This window comes from Cygnus olor, chromosome 25, assembly GCF_009769625.2.
Source record: "Cygnus olor isolate bCygOlo1 chromosome 25, bCygOlo1.pri.v2, whole genome shotgun sequence".
Classification (NCBI taxonomy): Eukaryota; Metazoa; Chordata; class Aves; order Anseriformes; family Anatidae; genus Cygnus; species Cygnus olor.
This window is the reverse complement of record NC_049193.1, coordinates 2,045,432-2,064,796: the sequence shown is the minus strand read 5'-3', so window position 1 is coordinate 2,064,796 and position 19,365 is coordinate 2,045,432. Positions and strand designations below refer to the sequence as shown.

Here is a 19,365-nt window from a genome sequence, read left to right as displayed (position 1 = left end):
CGAGCCCAAAAGCTTGTTTGCAGAGATGTGAGCCTCCCAGTCTAGCTCGGTGGGGAGTTGGCAGCCCAAAAACCAGTGGGCTGGGGGCCGCGTTTACTGCAGGGGCTGACGCAGGGGTGCTTGTCCGATCTGGCGTGCAGCCTCACGCTCTCTCCTTCTCCCTCCCCGCAGTCCAAGCTGGCTTTGCAGAAGCATCTCACCAAAACACTGGCGACCCGCTTCCTCCCCAGCCCGCTCACCACGGCCGTGTGCGCCATGCCTGGCCCCCTCGCCTTGAGACCAGCCGCTGCCACCACCCTCTTCCAAGCCCCGCTCCTCGGACCAGCCCTTTTCCGAACGCCGCCGGCCCACGTCCGCACCACGCCGGGCCCCATCGTCTTCGCGCCCTACTAGAGTCCCTCGCCTGCCGAGGGTCCGTCGGCTGCGCCACGGGGGCTGCGCGGGGTAGCGTGCCCGGACAGGCTGCTCTTCTTCTGGCTGATGGGAAACCGTAGTAGTAGACGTCAACCCAGGCTTCTCCTCCTTTTGCTTCAAGTTGGCTCCTGTTGGAGCGAGATGCCCCGGCAGAGTCTGGCCGGTCCCCGCTGCTCCCCCTGCCCACAACAGCCCCGCGCTCAGCAGGGTCCCCCCCCAAGGGCTGGGTGATGCAGGTGACGGTGCCAGAGCCACCAGGACCCTGCTGTTTTTCTTGTTTACCTCCCAGTTACCAGGCTGGGAGGAGAGGAGCTGGCTGGTCTGGGGGGGACGGAGCACCCCTCTGTCCTGCCAGTCCCCGCCAGCCCCGTCCGTCCCACACCAAAGAGCCCCCGCCGTGGTGGGTGCCGGCCACGGCGATCACATCCTCCCTCAGAGAGCAATAGGCGAAGCCCAGGGCTTGCTCCCCCTCCCTCTGAAAGCACATTGCCTTTCGCCCAGGCAACCCAAGAAGCACAGAATTCGGGCACACAGTCGGACACGGGCTCTGCTCCAGCCCTGCAAGGAGCAGAGAGCTGGGCCAGCTGGTTTGCACTCCCCGAGGTGTGAAGGAGATGGCCCTGAGCTTGGAGAACGGCCCTGAGCCCCATCCAGCCTGCTCAGCACCAGCTGTTCGCCTCCGTCCCACCCGCAGGGGGGACAACCCTGCCCCTACCTCAGGGGAGATGCTGTGAGGCTGCGTGAATGTCCCCAAAGCACTTTTGGTTCTCCGGTGAAAGGTAACGTCGTCGTTTGCCGTCCATCCCCGTCCCCATTAGGAGCTTCCAAGGAGTTTCCGATGACTCCACAAAATGAAGGCGTCCCCGGCAGCCCAGACAATCAGGGATGAAGGAGCAGGCACCGCCAGCTGACGTGTGGGGCTCTCCCTCGGATGCTCTCTTTTCACTGTGCTCAGAAGGCCCAGCGAGGGCCTGGTCTGAAAACTGTACCCACAGCGCTCCGGGTTCCCAGCGCGCTGCTGTAAATAGAAAACTTGCAGGAAAAGTTGCAACCCAAACGAACCTTACGCTGGAGTGACAACCCACCCCGATCTATGCAATCCCATGGGAGCAGCTCGCTCGTTGTGTTTTGCTGTCTGCGTTTTACTTTGGTGCTCACGCTGTCTGTACAGCCGGGAGTGGTGTTCGGAGGAGAAAGAAAACAAAGCAACTCTTAGCTCTGTGCAGAGGGGTCCTCCGGCATCTCTTCCCATCTCCTAGCCTGGATGCTGGTTCAAAGACCTCTGCTGCATCCCAGGATGAGGCCCGTGTTCTTGCCCAGCCTTTGGGAAGAGGCTGGTGGTTTGCACACCTGGAAATCCACACGCACAAGCACACGTATCTGACATCTTGGCCATAAGCAACGTGGATTTCAGGAGGACTTTTGCCCAGTGTGCTCCACCAATGCTCAGGACAAGGTCTTGGATGAGATAAACAGGAACCTGCTGCCAGGAAACTCACAGGGCTGAAACGCTTCTGCTTCCACAGACAGGAGCCTTGGGAAACAGCAGGAATCGCTGCATGGAGGGAGCTGCCACTGGGTCCCGGTGGCACAGAGCCATGCTCCTGCGTCTGGAGGACATGTCTGCTCACACTATGGGCAGCGCTGACCCGCAGTGTCACTGCTCTGCTCCTGCCACAGAGGCCAGGAGTGCAAAGGAGCCTCTGGGTATGGATTTATCTGCTCAGGGCATCTCCTTCCACCCCAGGGAAAAGAGGGCACCCGGAGAGAGGAAGGGAGATTGTATATGGGAAGGTGGGGACAGAGATGAGTTCTTGAGGGGTTGGTGGGAGTCCTGGCTGGGAGAGCAGCTGAGGGCAGAAAGCTCCCAGCAGTGGCTTTGACAGGGACATTGTCCCACAGCCCGCATGTGTCCTGGACCAATAGCTGACCCCGCGTCCCCCAGGATAGGAGCCTGCACTGGCTGGGGCAGGAGGGACGTGGCTCCAACAGCATCTCGGTGCCATGAAGCCTGTGGCCACCCCAACTCCAGCCCTCGCCCTACCCATCTCACTGCGCTCTCCTCCAGGCCTCCTCTCAGCCCTGGCTGCACCAGAAAAGGGCAGCGCATCCCCTCCTGCACGCACACCAGCCTCGGGAGCATGGGGAGCAGACAGCCGCGGCCATGCTCCAGCCTGCAGGAGCTGCTGGACACCGGTGGGTTGTTCCCCTGCATTTTGTTCTAAAAAGCCTGTGCTGGAGCCAGCAGTGGCTGCTCCTGTCACCCCCCCCCTCCACCAGTGGAGTCCTGATACACTCCTACACTTGGCACTTTAACCCTTGAAAGCCATTCCTTCTAAATAACAATAATACTGCAACAAGCTGCATAAGAACATGCTCCCTCTGTCGCATCCCCTCTGCCTCCAGAGAACCCTCCCTGCTCCTGTGCTATCCAAAGCATTTACTGCCTTTGACGTAGCATATGCTGTACTAGGTAGTAGGGCATAGTCCATAGCGCTCAGTAATGCGTGTCCCTCTGTAAATAACCTTGGAGTGATGTGAACAGTTTGATTCAAAAAAAAAAAAAAAAAAAATTGAATAAACAGACTCTAGGGACTTGGCCAGTACCCCTCCTGTAATGTTCATTGTATATTTTTTGATGTACTATAACTGTTGGGGAAAAAAAGGAAAATATTTTGATAATTGAATCTCATTGCTTTATTGTGTTATTCAGTAAATAAAAGGAACAAGTATAAACAAGCCAGGGCTTTCTCGTCTTTTTTTTTTTTTGTCTTAAATCTAAATCCAAAGGAACCATGTTGCTGGGCAGGACTGGGACACCTTCCCTTTGTCTTGTGGTAGCTCTGAGAGGGGAGGCAGCACTGTGACTGATGGGCAGTGAGAGCTGCCACAGCCCTAAAGCACCTGTGTGTGCAGACTAAGTACAGTCCCAGCAGCTCTCAGGTCAGGACTGAGGCTGTGCTCAGTAAGAGGGCTGCAGTTTTAAAATGTGGGCACCATAAGACATGGGGCCAAGGTCTGACCCTGCCTCAGGAACAGCAACCTGCTCTGCACTGTGCATTCACTGGGACAGGAGGCTCCTCTTGACCAAGGACTGACTATTACCACACATCGAGGAGCAGAGGGCATGTCCAGGTAAGGGGCAATCTGCTGAGACACAGCTGTAGCACCACAAAGCTAGCTGGGAGAGGACAAGGGGCTCTTCTTATATAGAATCGGTAAATACAAGACAGAGTTGCTCTTGAAAGGGGGAATCATTTCCTCTGGCCTGCCTGCACTCAGATGCGGAGCTGATCTCAACCTGCTGGCCAGCCTTGTGCTGCATCTCCCCTCAGGCAGCATGCAGCCCGCAGGTGCCAGCCTGCACCCTGAGAGCAGAGGAGTGTCACTTAGTGAATCCTGGCTTTCCTGTAGCACCTCAAACAGTGGCAGGGCCTGGGCAGCGGAAAGAGCACTTGTCCCAGTGCAGGGAGATGGGTCACCTCTCTCCTCCTCAAAGACCATCCCCGGCCCTGGGATGCCTGTTCCTCGTGCCACGAGGCTTCCTGCAGGCTCCACGACACCACACAGGTTCAGCAGGAGGTACGTGCAAGGGAAGGAGAGAGGTGAGGGAGAGGAGGTGGTGATGGAAGGGAAGGGAAAGACAAGTCTCAGCCATCCACAGAACCGCCACCCTTGTTCTTGCGACTCAGGGGAAAAGCAGACTTGCTCTGTGGCTGTGTCATCTTACTGGCCAGGTAGATGAACGGCTCGATCAACGTACGCCGGTCAGCCACAGACACCTCCCACAGCTTCACCTTCTCACCCTTGGCCCAGTGCTGGGCTGCGTCATGGTCTACCCGGCGCTGCTCCTGCAAGTCACACTTATTGCCCAAAACCACGATGGTGACCTGTTCAAAAAAAGGGCGAGAAGAATCCCTGTAGGTAACAAATGCAGGGTTGAATAGCGCTGCCTGGCTCTGCTTGGCAACACCCTTAGTGCCAGGCCATATCCTTCAGCTAATCCCCCTTCTGTTTGGGTCTATGTCTCAAACCAGCCCCACTGAGCGATTGTATGCATAGCACTGTAGTGGCTAGCAGAAGTGTCCGGTCTAGAAGGCCAAGAAGCGAGATCTCTGTAAATGCTCTTGAGACTGATGAAAACAAAGCAGCAGACCCCTGTCCCCAACCATCAGCAGGAGATGCACAAACCTGCTTCTGCACAGAGCCCTTCTACCCGTTGGCTGTGGAACAATCACAGTGACAGAGCAAATGCTCTCCCCTGAAAGCATCCCAGCACAGTAGCCAGTTACAACCGAGGGTCTTACAGAACAGGACTCCCTATCACCACCTTGTGACAAGCCAGAGGAAAGGAGACTCTCTGGGGAATAACCACTGAACAACGGAGCAGACCTCACTCTGCAGCCCCTTTCCCTTGGGGAGATCGCAGGTGCTCACCTCCTTCTTGTCTTTGGACTTGTCAATTTCCTTCTTGAGGAGCTCCACCCGCTTGAAGGACTCCTTGCTGTCGGTGCTATAGACCAGCACGTAGCCATCCGTGCAGGAGAAGCAATGCTTGGGAAGCTCCAGGCCGTCCCGCAGGCCCCGCGTGTCGTAGAAGCGCACCTGCTCACGCACCCCGCGGTCCGTCTCGATGGAGCCCACGTAAATGTCCTCCTGGGTCTCGATCATCTCTGAGCCTGCCAAGAGGTGGGCAGGGTGACGTGGAGACCCTGGACACGGCACTGGCCATGACACAGCCTGAAGAACTGTCCTGATGGGTGGTCTGGGGTGGGACACTGCACCTTTCCTCCACCCCAGCGCTGTGTATTTGGGGGTCCTGGCAGCACCGGGCTGCCTCACACCCCACATCCATGCATGGCCGCCCCTCTCAGCCCTCCCCGCTGACACTCACCCACCACATGGTTCCCGTACAGCAGCTGCTCCAGGATCGCCGTTTTCCCCACGGAGGCCTGGCCGCACACCACCACCTTGCAGCTCTTCCCCATGCCGCCTCAGCGCCGCTCCCGAGCCCCGGACGAAGCGAGCCGCCTGCAAAACAGCAGCCGGCGAGGCCTGAGGGGGCTTCTCCCCGGCCAGGCACCGCCGAGACCCGGCGACAACGCTGCCGCACGACCCCCCCTCACCCCAAGGGTGGCAGCCCCGGAGGGGGGGGGGGGGGGGGCAGGGGAAGGGAGCAAAGCCGGGACCGTGCCAGCCCCGGGGGACGCCCCCGGCCCTGCAAGCCCGGAGCTGGGGAACCGGCAGGGCCTCACCTGCGCGGCGGCAGCGGCGGAAGAGGCGCGGCCAGGCCAGGCCAAGCCAAGCCCGGCTCGGCTCGGCCCACAGCGCCCTCCACGGGCAGCCCGGGCCCTGCGGAGCCCCGCAGCGGGCTGACGGCGCGGGGGGGGGGGGGGGGGCGGGACCGCGGGACCGCGGGCCGGGCCTGAGCCCTACGGTCCTGACCCCCCCCCCATGACTGCCAGACCCCGGGACCCCCGGTTCCCTCCCACCCCGGGTTCTCCGCCCCCCTCAGCCCGGTTCTCTCCCGGCCCCGTTCGGCTCCGGGCGGCCTCGCGAAGCCGCCGTTGCCGCCGGCAGCTCCGCCTGTTCCGGCAGAGGCGCCCGCCCCTCGCCCCGCCGCCCGTCCGCCCCCCCCCCCCCCCCCCAGCCCGGCCTGGCGGTAAGATGGCGGCGGCGGAGTGCGATGTGATCATGGCGGCGCCCGAGGGACCCGGCGAGCCCGAGAGCGAGGAGGAGGCGCGGAGGTGCGGCCGCTGCCCCCCCCCCCTCCCCGCCCGGGATGGCGAGGGAGGCCGCGGGTCTTCCCCTGGGAAGTGTGGGGGGGAGCCCGGCTGCGGGGCTCCGTGGGTTGGGGGCAGCCGGTGTGGGGCGGGAGGAGGAGGAAGGTGGGGAGCTGGGGTGGGGAGCGGGGTTGCTTTGGGTGTGTGGGGGGTGCAGGCTCCGTGTTGGGCTTTTCCGTGCGGGTCCTGGGTGCCCTGGGCCCCGCCGGTCTCCTCCACCGGGCCGGTGTGGGCAGCGGGCCCCGGGCTGGTGCTGAGCAGGGTGCTCGGGGGCAGCCCGGGTGCTGAGCAGGGCGGTGTGCCCCTCCGGAGGGCTGTGCCGCAGGGTGCTGCCTTCACCCGTCCCTTTCCCGGTCCCACAGAGAAGAGCTGGCTGCTCAGAGCCGGGGCTCTGCAGTAGTGGCCTGTAATCCCAGAGCGGTGCTGTGCCACCTGCGGCGAGGGGCTGTGCTCGCTGCTAGGTGCTGGTTTATTTCGGGAGCTCTTGGCCGCACATCCCGTGCGAGTTCCTAGGGCCTCCGTCTCTACCAGGATTCCCATCTCTACCAGGCTTTTTCTCTCTCTGCGCCTCCTGGAGCGAAGTCTTCAGTCCTCCTGTCTTCAGTCAACTAGAGCTCGAGTGTCTTCCAATGTCAGTAACATCCTTTCTGTCTTGAGACCACGCTGGTTAATTTCTAAAGAAAGCTTTCACTAGGATGAGGAGGAAATGATTAAACTGCGGAAGGGGCAGCCTCAAACTCTTAGTTTTGAGCGTTCTTCGCTTCTTCTGTATCGGTTGTCTTAGCGCTGTATTGTACCTGACTTCCTTGGCCTGTAAGCATTTGAAATCTTTTTGTGGTATTTGAAGCAATTCTTACTCTGTCCTGCTTTGCTGAACATAATGGAGGGGGAAAAAAAACGTCAGTTGTAGGCCAGCGTCATGCTCTGAAAAGGTTAATGTGATTAAAGAGCCTCTCCAAGTGACTATTAAAAGTTCCAGTAGCTGGTTTATTTCTGAAGTGGTCTGGTTCAGCGTGCCCAGGGGAGCGGTGTCGGCTGGGGCAGGTAGGAATCCCGGCCTTTCTTCTGGCTGCACACTTTCATCTCAAGAGCAAGCGATCTCGTTCCTGCCAGCAGCTGAGTGTTGCAGGCACTGCAGGCGATGAAATGGGAAAAGTCCAGCGTCTAGGAAACTCTGCTGGTTCTGCAGCATTTAAAGCTGGCAGTCTGTTATCTCCTGGGGAACTGGGAAGGAAAGAGCTCCTTCTGTGGAAGGTGAGGCAATTGTTCCAGAAAATTACGCAGTTGATAAGGAGAAACAAAACTGAAAGTGGCCTCTGAGGAATACAATCTTCAAAAATAACTTTGATGGCCCGAGGTGTTTTGCACTGCTTATTTACTGTCAGAAATTGAAGGCTTGGGGAGCAGCACTGGGAGGGAGCGAACTTCCTGGTGATGTCATTCTGAGGAGTTCAATTAAATGTTGCTGAAGAGGCACCTGTGTGTTGTGTATAGGACACTGACAAATTGCATGGCCTGTAAAGTTGGGAAAGCCCTGATTGTGTGAGATTCGTTCCCCCAGGCTAATTAAACGTGGTGTTTGAAATGTTAAAAACATCCAAATGTAAAAGTCATGCTGAAGGCGCTGTCATCTCCTTTCAGTGAGCTCTAACATTACCCTTCCTTCCTCCTCCCTGACTTTCATTGCAGAAGTGATGGGCACAGGAGTGCAGTCGTGGAAATGAGTGTTTGGTCCTTGTCCTGCTCTGAAGGAAGTTTCAGCTGTGAAGAACAGGGCCAGTCTAGGTCATCTTGGGTTGTCTTGGCGTGGTAAGGCCAGTACCACCGTTTGTGGTTATTACCATGCAGTCCCCCTGTGTTTCAGTAGGTGCTCTCACAATGATTCCTCTCTTGTTGTTTTGGGATATCGTTTCTCTTTTAATGACATAAAATAAGGTGTGAGTAGATGACATTCTACAGGCAGTTATTCTCTTTTTGTTTGGTCAGAAAGTATAGGCTTTAAACAGCCATGCTTGCTAGTCAGAGCAGATTTTCTTGGCGTCAGGAATCTCCTGTGCGTTAGCCTCTTGTCTGTGCGACCCTTCCAGGCTTACATAAGTTGCTTAACTTCTGTCTCGATTGATCTAATGTAAATTAGGGTGATAGTCGCTGTATTAGGGAGAGTAGTTGGAGGCTTAATTAGGTGCCTAACATTTGTAAAGCATCTTGAGCTGTGTAAAGGCTGCACAGGCGCTCAGCATTAGTGGGCACACACAGACGTACTCTTGAATCTGATTTAATACAGCCTTCACGATGTGACTCTGCTAGATTCTATCAGAAAACAGCAAAAATAAATGAAAACCCGTACTTGCTGTAAGTTAGCATCAAGGGTTTCTATGTTCTGTACTTCTCTTCAGGAATTACAACGTGACATGGTATGGATACTTTGCTTAAAGGACTAACCCTTGTCTGAATGCGTGATTCTGTTCTCTGTGGCTTAATTAAAATAATGAAATTGGCAAAAGCAGGGAGTATTTCAGAATGATTGTAATGCACTGAAACAGCTGTAAACACGCTGAATGGCTCACTCACAAGTTGTTTAAGGGACAGGAATAGAGTGTGGTCACAGGATAATTATTGTTTGCAGCCGCACAAATTGTGAGGGTCCTTATAAAAGAGGGTTGATGTAACCGTATTAATTTTATCTGCTAGATAGTGGTGCTCTTAGTGCTTCTGCTGGGCAGCAGCTGGTGGGCAGGGCCTGAGTTGTGGTGCAGTCAGGGACTGGTCCATCCCCCCAAAAGTCACTTTTCTTTCTAAATTGTAAAGATTTCTAACCCCTGGGAACTGTTTTTCCCTTGGCCTGGCTGATCTGAGAGCTTGGGATCTGAGAGTTGGGGGTTGCTGGGCTTTTGCCAGGGATAATTTCCTTGTCATCCTCCTGGCAGTTCTAGGTTCTGTCTGATGTCCGTGTTTAAGACTGGATCTTTCTCCTCTTTCTTCAGTGTTGGAGGATGCAGAGGCCTCTTAAAAAGAGGTATCTCAAATCATTTGGAAAATATTGTGAAATGATCTGTACAGACTGCTGCTTTTACAGTGCTTTTGCTGCAGACTTCAGATATGTTGATGCCTCAGCAGGAAAGCATAGTTAACCTTAATACAATAATGAACGTGAAATTTGCCACACAAAATAAATTGTGCAGAAGTCAAAAAGGTTTCAGACCTCGGCTAAATGTGGGTCACTGATTAGTTCAACAGATGTTGCCTGGAGGTTGTCAGGTGTAGATGATTAGCACGAATCTTTCCACTGCTATTTTACGTGAAATGGGTTGCTTCCTGGTCAGGCTCCTCATGAATAATGTCTTTACTTGCCTGCTTTTACAGGGAGTGCTGCCAGGACTTTTGGGGGATGAATTGGCTGGAGGGGCTCTGTCTGTGGATCAGCTTCAGCGATGGAATAGTCTGTTCCAGTATTCCTGTTGTGTTTGCAAATGGGCACTTGAGTTTCCCAGGCTGTAAATCCAGCCTATTTTACTAATGCCTAATTATGATCTTGGGATAATATGAGGAACAGCAGAGGCTCCTCGCATCGATGGTTAGTATCCCATACGTTTGCAGAGTATTTTAATACTCTGGATCAGGTAGTTGCTGCATACAGCCTGAAAAAGATGTTCAGTGCTTGCAATTCAAGCCTTTCTTTATCTCAACACAGTCTTTTTTAGGGTGAATGATGCTGTAGGTGCGGTCGTCTTGCCATATAATTCTTCCAGCTGCCTGGCTTCCTTCATTTAGGCCTTTGTGGAAGAAAGCAGTCTCTAGCTGGTTCTAGACCCTTCTGTGGGTTTTCAGGAAGGCTATGGTGTGACCCTGCCAGAAATGATTGAGCCATTAGTATGAAGTAGGTTAATACTGAGCTCTGCTAGCAAGGTGCGTTACATAACTGCGTAATTAAAGTTCAGGACTCATCTGGCTGTTTTCACTCGCAGCTGCGGGGCGAGGATTGGCTCATTTCTTTGCTCCTGCTCTCTGCTTGTGGCATATTTTAGTTCTTGTGGCTTTCGGTCTTCCTTGTCTGAGTTTGTCCTCAGGTATTGGGAACGTTCTGGGGTGTGCGTAGAGGACAGCATGGCTTTTTTTGGATTGATTATTAGCGATTTTGCTCATGGCCACCCTTGTGGGAAGACTTAAGGCCCCAAAGCAGCTCTTTCTATTTTGTGTTTCAGTTGGTGAGCCTTTAGAATATCCATACAGGGTTATTACATTCAGACTCAAGTTTTCCACAGGTATTAGCACACACAGACTCAAGATTTCCCTGGTTTGGGACACGCTGTGAGTAAATGTCTTCGTTCTCATTGATCCGTCGCAGCTGGTAGTAAACCCACTCCTTGCTCAATGGGGGGTGCTGATGTGCAGGGAAATGCATTGCATGGTTTGCTGTTCTGCTCCATATCCCTTTTGGTCTCTGCTGCAGTAGGGTCAGTGTGAGACTGTCCAGCCGCGGAAGGTGATCACAGGATATGTTATAGGTGATTTTGTGTTTTGTATCTGGGGGCCTGTTTTTGCCCCTGCAATCTTCCTTCATGCACCAGAGACAGAAAACACCAACACTACTAATGAGATTATACATTCCCTTCACTCAAAATCCTCGGTCGCAAAGTGAAAACCTAACCTGGAAAAGCACACGGAGAGGTATTTATTGTCTGAACATCTCTGTGGCCCGCTTAGTGTTTGGCTTCCCTTCTGAGCCCTGAGAGAAGGGAGGGGAGAGTATAGTATGTCCAGTGGCAAATACGACAGCTTATTTTAAGCTCTAGACATCTGCCTGCTGTAAACTGTATTGAGATCACCAAACTTATTTTACCCAAGCAGCTGAGTAATATCTGACAGCTGAGAATCTCGTCTGGATTTCAACAAGGAAACTGCGGGATGGAGGCAACGTGTGCTATTAAGGAAGAAGTCTCTGCAAGGATGGCTTGGCAAAGGCAGGTGTTTTCCTTTTGGTTTGGGGCATCCCCATGGAAATTGAGGCCTGACAGATTTGCCAGGCTCAAGACACCTCATGGTTGTCTACTGGGCAGAAGCTGGCCCGGTTAAAAGCCGGATTTCTTTGGGTTTCTTGGTTTTGGACAGCGCCCCAGTGACCTTGAGATACTTGAGTTTTCTAACAGGATTTCGTAGCATTCCTTAAATCCTATTTTTTTTGTTACCGTTCTGTAATGGAGGCAAGAAGATAAAGTAGGAGTAATGGTTGTGAGAGCTGAGAGGTACCAAGTGTGCTGCCTGCTGAAATAGTGAATTTTTAGCTGGATAGCGTGGCTTTGAGTGCGTGTACCTGTGCATTCGTGTAGGAGCGGGGTCTGTGCCAGCACAGCTACACCTGGGAGGTGCTTCCTCTACAGATCCTGATGGTTTAGGAAAACGAGGTGCCTTGCAAGGTAGGTCTGCGTGTTCTTCCCTCTGAGCTGGAGTAGGAGGGGTGGAAGCCACAATCGGCATTCGCGTGGGGGCCGCGTGTGCGAGCTCTGAGGAGGAGGCAGAAGTTGTTAGGCAAACGTGGGATTGTGTCGCTGCTTCTCATAGCTCGGCTGTTCTGGGAACGAGCAGGGGCTGAGCTTTCAGCAGAGGGCATGGGGAATAGAGGGAGCCTTGTGACGGCTCCTTCTCCCACCAGGCAGGCAGCGAGCGCCATCGTGGCGAGGGGCAGGAGGGTGGTGGTGGCACCCTCTGTCCTCTGGGCGCACCAGAGGAGCATCAGGATCGGGTGGCTGCTGCCTGCCTTGATGGCAGGTCTTCCAGGGTGACAGGGGAAGAATCGGACAAAGGTTATAAAAGGGGGAAAAAAAAAAATCGACTGGTTCACAGGGGGAGGGTTACTCCACGCAGTTCCCTCCCCGTGAGCCCTTGGTGCACGCGAGCAATGAAAGACGAGCTTCTTCCCGAGGTCCTCGGGGTGGCTCTTCCCTGTCTTCTTCATTCGTTGTGGAGAGGCCCTGAGAAGACGCGACCCACTCCGAACAAAGCAACCCATTCAGCCTGGGGCGTATTTTTAGCAAAGCACGATTCTTCTTCAGTTTCAAAAGTAGCAAGTGGGGAATGCAGCCTACATCAGTGCGAGATGCAGAATGATCTCATTCAGGCTGCAGCATCTGTTTGGATTGGAACAATTACCAGTGATATCAGGAGATCTGCATTTTTTTCTTGTTGTAGCAAGTGGTAAACAAGAACTGTTTTCTGTGTGCTTTCTATGTCAGTGGAGCACAACTGGGGTGAGGCGCTTCTCTTCTGTGTCTAGGATCTCAGACCACAAGGCTTGCATTTCCAGCAACTGGCTTTGTCTTTGTGCTGTGGAGGAATTTTTTTTCTCTCATCTTTTTTCATCATTAAGCTTTAAGCGATGTGAGCAATAGAAATGTTTGCATATTTCCTTTCTGCCGCTGGTAGATGAGGTGTTGTGACTTGTTGGTGTATCAATCTGTGCTAAAATAAAGGCATAAAAGGGAAACAGACCAAAAAAAAGAGTAGAAGTCAGTATTTCTTGTATTCGCATGTTTTCTCTAGCGTTTCATAATGCTGGTGCTTTGTGAAAGTTGGTTTTGCTATGCATCTGTTTTCTTTCTCCCACTTTCCCAACTCTTCCCAGCAGTTTGTTGGCAGACGGGGTGTTCTGGCAGCCAGCCCTCTAGCTATTAGACAGTGCTTCCTTCTGACATGACAGGTAAAATTGCTGAAAGACTTACGAATCAGGGGCTGGTCGGCTAAGCAGGTTACCGTAGTGGCTCAGAGAGATGAGCTCTGCCATTAATACCGTTCATCCTTCTCTTTAGACCATACAACAAGGAGCTTCTGGGTGAATGTACGTAAATGGGATCAGTGATTTTCTTTCCCATTTATAATTACAGAAAAAAGACTTCTGGTTAAACTTCTTACTGCCAAGGTAGCGCAGAATTGCTGATTATTTTCTTCCACTGCATTTTGAAATGCTTGATACGTAATAGTCAATAAAAAAGGTTGCGTTTGGACCCATTTTTGATCACACAAAGCGTGAGTCCCACCGATTATGATACACATCCATCCAGCAAGCCCTTAATGGCTTCTAGACCTTGGGAGCAGCCCGCAGGGGGCTGTGTTGGCAGCTGCTGTTCGGTGTACGCCAGCGTGCCGGTTTCTGCGAGGAGCAGGGCTGCCAGGTAAGCACCTCCCTTGGATATGGCAGTGGAGCAGGAGGGATGCCACTTCTCCATCCGGACGAGCGAGCACATCTTCTACCAGCCTCTGCGCAGTGCTGTGCTGCTGACCTCGGGAGCCGTGGCAAGAGGATCCGCCGGAGCCCTGCGCCGACCCGTTCCTTTGGCACCCTCCTCCTTACTCATCCTACTGTATTTAAACATGCCAGCACGATCACGTTGCATTTCCGTTGTTTGACATCAACAGAGTTACCGGAGGGGTGCGTCTGGCCCATGTTGGGAGTGTAATTGATAGCGAAACTTCAAAACGAAAGCCAACGGCACGTACCGGAGCTGCGGCCCCCGAGGCCCTCGCAGTGGCAGCGCCCTGTGTCTATTGTTCTGCCAGCTGGCAAAACTGTGCTGTTTCTGTGAAAACAACCCTTTGCATGAGGCGGTTGTGTGGGAATGGCCAATGGCAAGCCTGAATGAGGTTAAAAACATGTGAACTTGTTTCAACACAATTCCCTTTGTTCTCTCCCTAGTAGGCTCGCTGAGCGTTGCGGGTGCCGCACTGCCTTTGCCGAGTCGTGCCCTGCGGTCGCTGCAGGGCCGTGGCAGCGTTTCCCCTTTTGGAGAGGGGACTGGGTTGGCAGCTTCGTAGGGAGCGCAGCTCCCAGCAGATAACTGCGTTTCCCGCGTGACGCTCTGATCTCTAGGTACTTCCAAAATAGAAATGCAAAGCGGCGGTGGACTCTTATCAGACCTGCTCAGCACCCTCGGGTCTTTGATTTTGGCACCTTGTTAAAATGCAGTCTTCCTTTCAATCTTTATTTTATGTACCGATAGAGGCTGCTCACGATAGCGCAGAGAAATGGGATGTCATCAGTACACAGTAAGACCCTCACTGCTTTTCCACTGAATGCGTTGTAGCTACAGCCTTCTGCGAAGACAGTTGACTTCTGTCCTCTTGGGTTTCTTAAGGATAACATTTATCAAAGATGAGTCTTTGCTTCCTCTGGGCAAAGCCCTGTCCTGAAACTTGCCTGAAGCTGCATCTAATTTTGAACTTTGTAAAGATGTACAGAAACGAAGACCTGGGTTGCTTACATTATACCATATGTGACAGATCGGCCTAGAATTTTAAAGGTAAAGATTATCTCTGTTTATAGCGCCTGCTAGGCTGGAGACTTGCTCTGATTCAGGCCTTTGGCTGTTAGAGTTGTACTGCCAGATACCGAAATAAAGCTCCTCAGGCATCAGAATTGCTCTCAAGCAATTGATGTGTTAGCGCTTGCTCTGGAATCGGATGAAAGTAGTTGTATATAAAAAGCCCTGCGACTCTTCACTCTGTCCCCATGTTCTCTGGTTTGGCTTGGATTTGTTTACCCTGGATTTCCCTGTAAATAGCTTTGCCGCAATAAGTGGTGCAAAGAGACACCTTCTCTTCTGGATCCTTCCCTCAAGAAAATGCTGAAGCATTTCGGCACAGCCTGGAAGCGACCCATGGTTGGGCCCGCAAGTGCAACTCCGCTCTGTGCACCCAGCTATTTTAGTTTCCTTGGCCTCTGCTTCATCGCTTCAGCGAAGGCTATATTCAGATCAGCTGGCAGTCTATCAAAGAGGAGTAGGATGACCTGTGATGGTCAGCTTCAACTGTACTTCTCGTGATACACACGTTTCCCCGTGCGGATGACTTCTGCGGCTGGGCTGCTCCGTTGTTGGAGCCAGTGGCTGGGGCTCGTAGATGTGCTGGCTGCGTCCCTGGTGGGGTATTGAGCAGGGAGCCTGAGCTAGTCCTAGTCCTGATGTTTGGGGACAGAGTTCTGTTTGTACAAGTGCTCCAGGCAGCGGACAAAAAGTGCCTGTTGCTCTGGCTACAGCAGTGAAGGCTCAAAGGCACGACGCGAGTATCGACTGCTGCGTCTTGGAGATGGCAATGCTGCTTTTGAGCCGGTCTCATGTTGACACGTTAGTCTAGGAGGGAAGCAAGTGAATTACTGAATCAAATTCAGTGATTTAAAACTGAATTAAACATCACAACACCATGGTACGAGTTCTCTTTCAGACTGCTTATCTAAAATGAAAGTAGAAGATAAGGAAGAGTTTAATTTCCATTAGGGGAAACTGTGCTTTCAAGAGTTTAAGGGATGCAGCTTTAAACCATATGTTGTGTGTTTTTAAATGTCCTATCTCTGCAAATGCTTGCTCTTGAGTGTGAGGACTATTTCTGGACCTGTTGCCAAGGCAGTGCCAAGCTTCTCCTTGAGACTTGTGGCCGTATTTCTCCTCTATTTAGCTCTCTTTTGAATGTAGAAATTGTTCTTGGCCCTGCTTCTCAAGTATGGGGCTACTTTAGAAAGATAACACTCAGTTTATTGACTTTGATGACTACTAAGGGTATGCATTGCTTAGGCAAGTAGGCTACTTGGTTAACCATGTCCACCTGAATTTTTGCTCAGCTATAGAGGCGACTGAAGAAAGGCTTTCCAAAGGTGTGGTTGGACTGCTAGTGCACATCTGTAATGCTCAGCTGTGTTGGTCGTGTTCCTGTTCATGGCCCTAGTCAAGTGCTGAACTATCTGAGAGCCAGAAGGATATGGTGTGCTCTTTTCTCATGAACAGTGCATACAGAGTAAATCTTGCAGCAACCAGCTACAAGTGTTCTGGAGCGCTGAAGAGCTATAACAAGATTGCTTGGGGATCAGGATCTCGGTTGTGGTCAGACTGTGTTCTGATGCTCTGTCCCTTATGTTTTACTTCCTTTCAGAGAAGCAGAATCATTCAAGGAACAAGGAAACGCATACTATGCCAAGAAAGATTACAATGAAGCGTACAACTACTACACAAAAGCCATAGGTGAGAGCAGTTGGTAATGATGATGATCTTTGCTGAATATAGTGTCCAAAAGTCAAAGCTGGTTATTGAATTCCAAATACACCAGCAGGGTTTCTAACAGCACATGCTGGATGGAAGCTTTTTGCTGGCTTTAATTACCTTGCAAAACTTCATCAGATTGATAATGCAAGTTAGTGCTAATGTGGGTCATTTGCAGCTTTTTTTGTTTGTTTGTCCTCTACCCAAGATATTTTTAGCAAGAAACAATCCAGCTTTCTTTCCAATGCAGGGTCATCAGTGCTGCCAGGCCAAACGCCACAAACTTTCACTCTATACGAGTTAAATCCTGTGTATAGTTGAGGAGCAATAGTTTGATTTGCAATTCTAAGCCATCATGCACCATTGTAGGTCACTCAAGTGTTATAAATTGGGAAGGATTTTGAATCCAACAATGACTTTTGAGTATGCTGCTTACATTACACTCAGTGCTCTTACATTTTCTCCAGATACCTGTCCCAACAATGCCAGTTATTACGGTAACAGAGCTGCCACCCTCATGATGCTGGGGAGATTCCGAGAAGCACTGGGAGATGCTCAGCAGTCTGTCAGATTGGATGATAGCTTTGTAAGGGTACGTGGAAAAATCATATTTGGTATATGTCTGAATACCCTTGTTTCCTCCTATTGCAGCTCTTACAACTCCCTTTTAACTGTCTTCTCAGGGCCATCTACGGGAAGGGAAGTGCCATCTTTCCTTAGGGAATGCCATGGCTGCCAGCCGCTGCTTTCAACGAGTTTTAGAACTGGATCATAAGAATACTCAGGCACAGCAAGAGGTAAGAGGTTCTGAAAACTGAAATACTCCCAGGAAATGGGGCTGTCAAAGGAAATGGATTGAGCTGGCAAATCTTTTGCTTCTAATTTGCAAGGTGGAATCATGGGCATGGTTAGTAATGACTGTTTGGGTGATGTAATGAAAAAATTAGATGGTGTCGAAGTTTCTGTTTCTCAGTAAACCGACAGGTTGCATAGTTTACTTTTGTGCATGATAGCCTTCATGCTTTTCTGTTAAGAAAAGACAAAACTAGTCTTTCCCCAGCATACCAGGGGAAGAATGATGATAAGAGAGCACGGAAATGGGTGAAGCAACATGTACAAGGCTGCCACCTCTTTTGTTTCTCACGCACAAGTGTACGTTTTCTTGGGCTACCACTTGGGTCCCATGATTTCATACTGATTATAATGCTGGCAAAAGTATTCTTGTGATCTGCATTGTTGTTCTGTGGTCTGTAGTAGTTTTTGCTCTGATGACGCTTTAGGGATTGGTCACTTGTGTGCTTGGTGGTGTTACAGGCCAGTGACTGTCCTGCAAGGCTTACTGTGTTCTCCTGTCTTTCAGCTAAAGAATGCCAGTACCGTGCTAGAATATGAAAAAATAGCTGAAGTGGATTTTGAGAAACGGGATTTCAGAAAGGTAAGATTGACTTGATTGTTTCCTGGAGCATTAAGAAAATACCGTACCTGGCCAGTTCAGCCAGATGTACATCTAATCCCTCTGCCTAGTACTAGGTGCGTCCTGGTGGGAGGTGCTGTACAACATACTTTTGCTACTGAAGCAGGGCCATGAATTTGTGAAAATGACAGAGCTCATGGTCTCATAGCACAGAACAAATGAAAGGTGAAGAGGGTGACCAGCTCAGGCTGAATACCCTCTATTACTGCTTGCTTTGTAGGGTGAGTGGAACCATGAAGTATTTGATACAGGTTTTGTCACTAACTGCATTTGATGATTTAATTCTACTGTCTCACTTCACTGGGAAGGCTTACATGAAATGTGATCTTTGTTTCTGGAGCTGCTCTTGCTCTTCCTCACCCAGAAGCCTTTGGCTTCTCAGTCTGGAGCACAGTGCTTCCCACAGCGGGCCATCGTGATGTCACGGGCCGGGAAGGCAGATGAACCTTGGTGAAACAATGACCCTGTTCTCATGCAGATGTCCCCACCAGAGAGGCAGAGATGGAAAAGACCCATTAGATCACCCTGCCCATTGCAGTCAGACCAATGTAAGATCAGGCCCTGCACTGTACTTTTTTGTGTTCTGTCCAGTCCAAACTGTCTCAATCTATTGAATTTCTGTCCCGCCCACATGTCTTTCTAATGCAGAAAACAGCGGCAGAATTGTCTTCCTTGGCTTCTTCTTTGGGGCCTACAATTTCAGAAGGGTTAAATGGATGGAACTTGCACAGGTGTTCCTTGAATCTTCTGTGTAGTGCTATGTTGTAATAACACAACAGGGGCCACAGACCATTAAACACAAAGCCCTTAAAAAAACAAAAATGCTCATAAGGAAGACTTTCTAATGAAGTACATACATCCAGCAGAAGAGTTGTCTGCCCACTTATTTTCCCGTTCAAAGACAAATATGGAATCTCAAGTGTGGCAATGGGGCAATCTTTCAAACTAAGCCTTTGGATCTTTGCTTTGTTCACATTCATTTTTTCTCACATCAGGTTGTATTTTGCATGGATCGTGCTTTGGAGTTTGCTCCTGCTTGTCACCGATTCAAAATCCTCAAGGCCGAATGTTTAGCACTACTGGGTCGCTACCCAGAAGCACAGTCTGTAGCAAGGTGAGCATCTTTAAAATCTAGAATTTGTGTAACAGCTGGTGGTATGTCCTGTCTACTACTATTTCACCACCTGAAATGGATGAGGGATATATATATTAAAAAAAAAAAAAAAAAGCCCTTAATGCAAATGGTGATGGGGAAGTTTGCATGAGTTTATCCCCTTTTTGGTTAATTGTACTGGGAAACTGTACTTAGGCTCAGTTAATAACCCTGCCACAGACTTGATAAAATAATTAAATATCTCAGCAGAGGAGGAATGCTTTGGAGATGAGAAGAAAACCGCTATAAGGTGACTTTTTTTTTTTTAACATGTTTGTTTTTTACAGTGACATCTTACGAATGGACTCTACAAATGCAGACGCTCTGTATGTCCGTGGTCTCTGCCTTTATTATGAGGACTGTATCGAGAAGGCAGTGCAGTTCTTTGTCCAGGCACTCAGAATGGCTCCTGATCATGAGAAAGCGTGTCTTGCCTGCCGTGTAAGTTGTGAGCATTGAGGTTGGGACTGCAAAATTAACATATTTTTTTTCTTTAAACCAAACACTTGCTTCTGCTGAAGC

At 51.2% G+C, this 19,365-nt stretch overlaps 3 protein-coding genes across 6 annotated transcripts in view; 2 read left to right on the top strand and 1 right to left on the bottom strand.

Annotated features, from left to right (window-relative positions):
* ZNF385C (zinc finger protein 385C) overlaps window positions 1-3,074 on the top strand; it is a 76,273-nt gene extending 73,199 nt beyond the window's left edge. For all 4 annotated transcript variants that reach the window (XM_040536787.1, XM_040536786.1, XM_040536788.1 and 1 more), the window contains one exon: window positions 172-3,074. In XM_040536787.1, coding sequence (XP_040392721.1) covers window positions 172-393 — 222 coding nt within the window. In that variant the 3' untranslated portion in view covers window positions 394-3,074. The remainder of the gene's footprint in view (window positions 1-171) is intronic.
* A 110-nt stretch (window positions 3,075-3,184) lies between these two features.
* NKIRAS2 (NFKB inhibitor interacting Ras like 2) lies at window positions 3,185-5,807 on the bottom strand. Its single transcript, XM_040536926.1, has 4 exons — window positions 5,670-5,807; window positions 5,309-5,445; window positions 4,852-5,093; window positions 3,185-4,304 (listed from the first exon to the last, which is right to left on the bottom strand). Exons 2-4 carry the CDS (start codon window positions 5,400-5,402, stop codon window positions 4,065-4,067), a joined length of 576 nt encoding a protein of 191 aa, XP_040392860.1. The 5' UTR covers window positions 5,403-5,445; window positions 5,670-5,807; the 3' UTR covers window positions 3,185-4,064.
* Window positions 5,808-5,868: 61 nt separating this feature from the next.
* Window positions 5,869-19,365, top strand: part of DNAJC7 (DnaJ heat shock protein family (Hsp40) member C7) — a 26,349-nt gene continuing 12,852 nt past the window's right edge. The window contains exons 1-7 of the mRNA XM_040536791.1: window positions 5,869-6,161; window positions 16,110-16,198; window positions 16,684-16,808; window positions 16,900-17,013; window positions 17,577-17,651; window positions 18,686-18,804; window positions 19,131-19,284. Coding sequence (XP_040392725.1) covers window positions 5,869-6,161; window positions 16,110-16,198; window positions 16,684-16,808; window positions 16,900-17,013; window positions 17,577-17,651; window positions 18,686-18,804; window positions 19,131-19,284 — 969 coding nt within the window. The remainder of the gene's footprint in view (window positions 6,162-16,109; window positions 16,199-16,683; window positions 16,809-16,899; window positions 17,014-17,576; window positions 17,652-18,685; window positions 18,805-19,130; window positions 19,285-19,365) is intronic.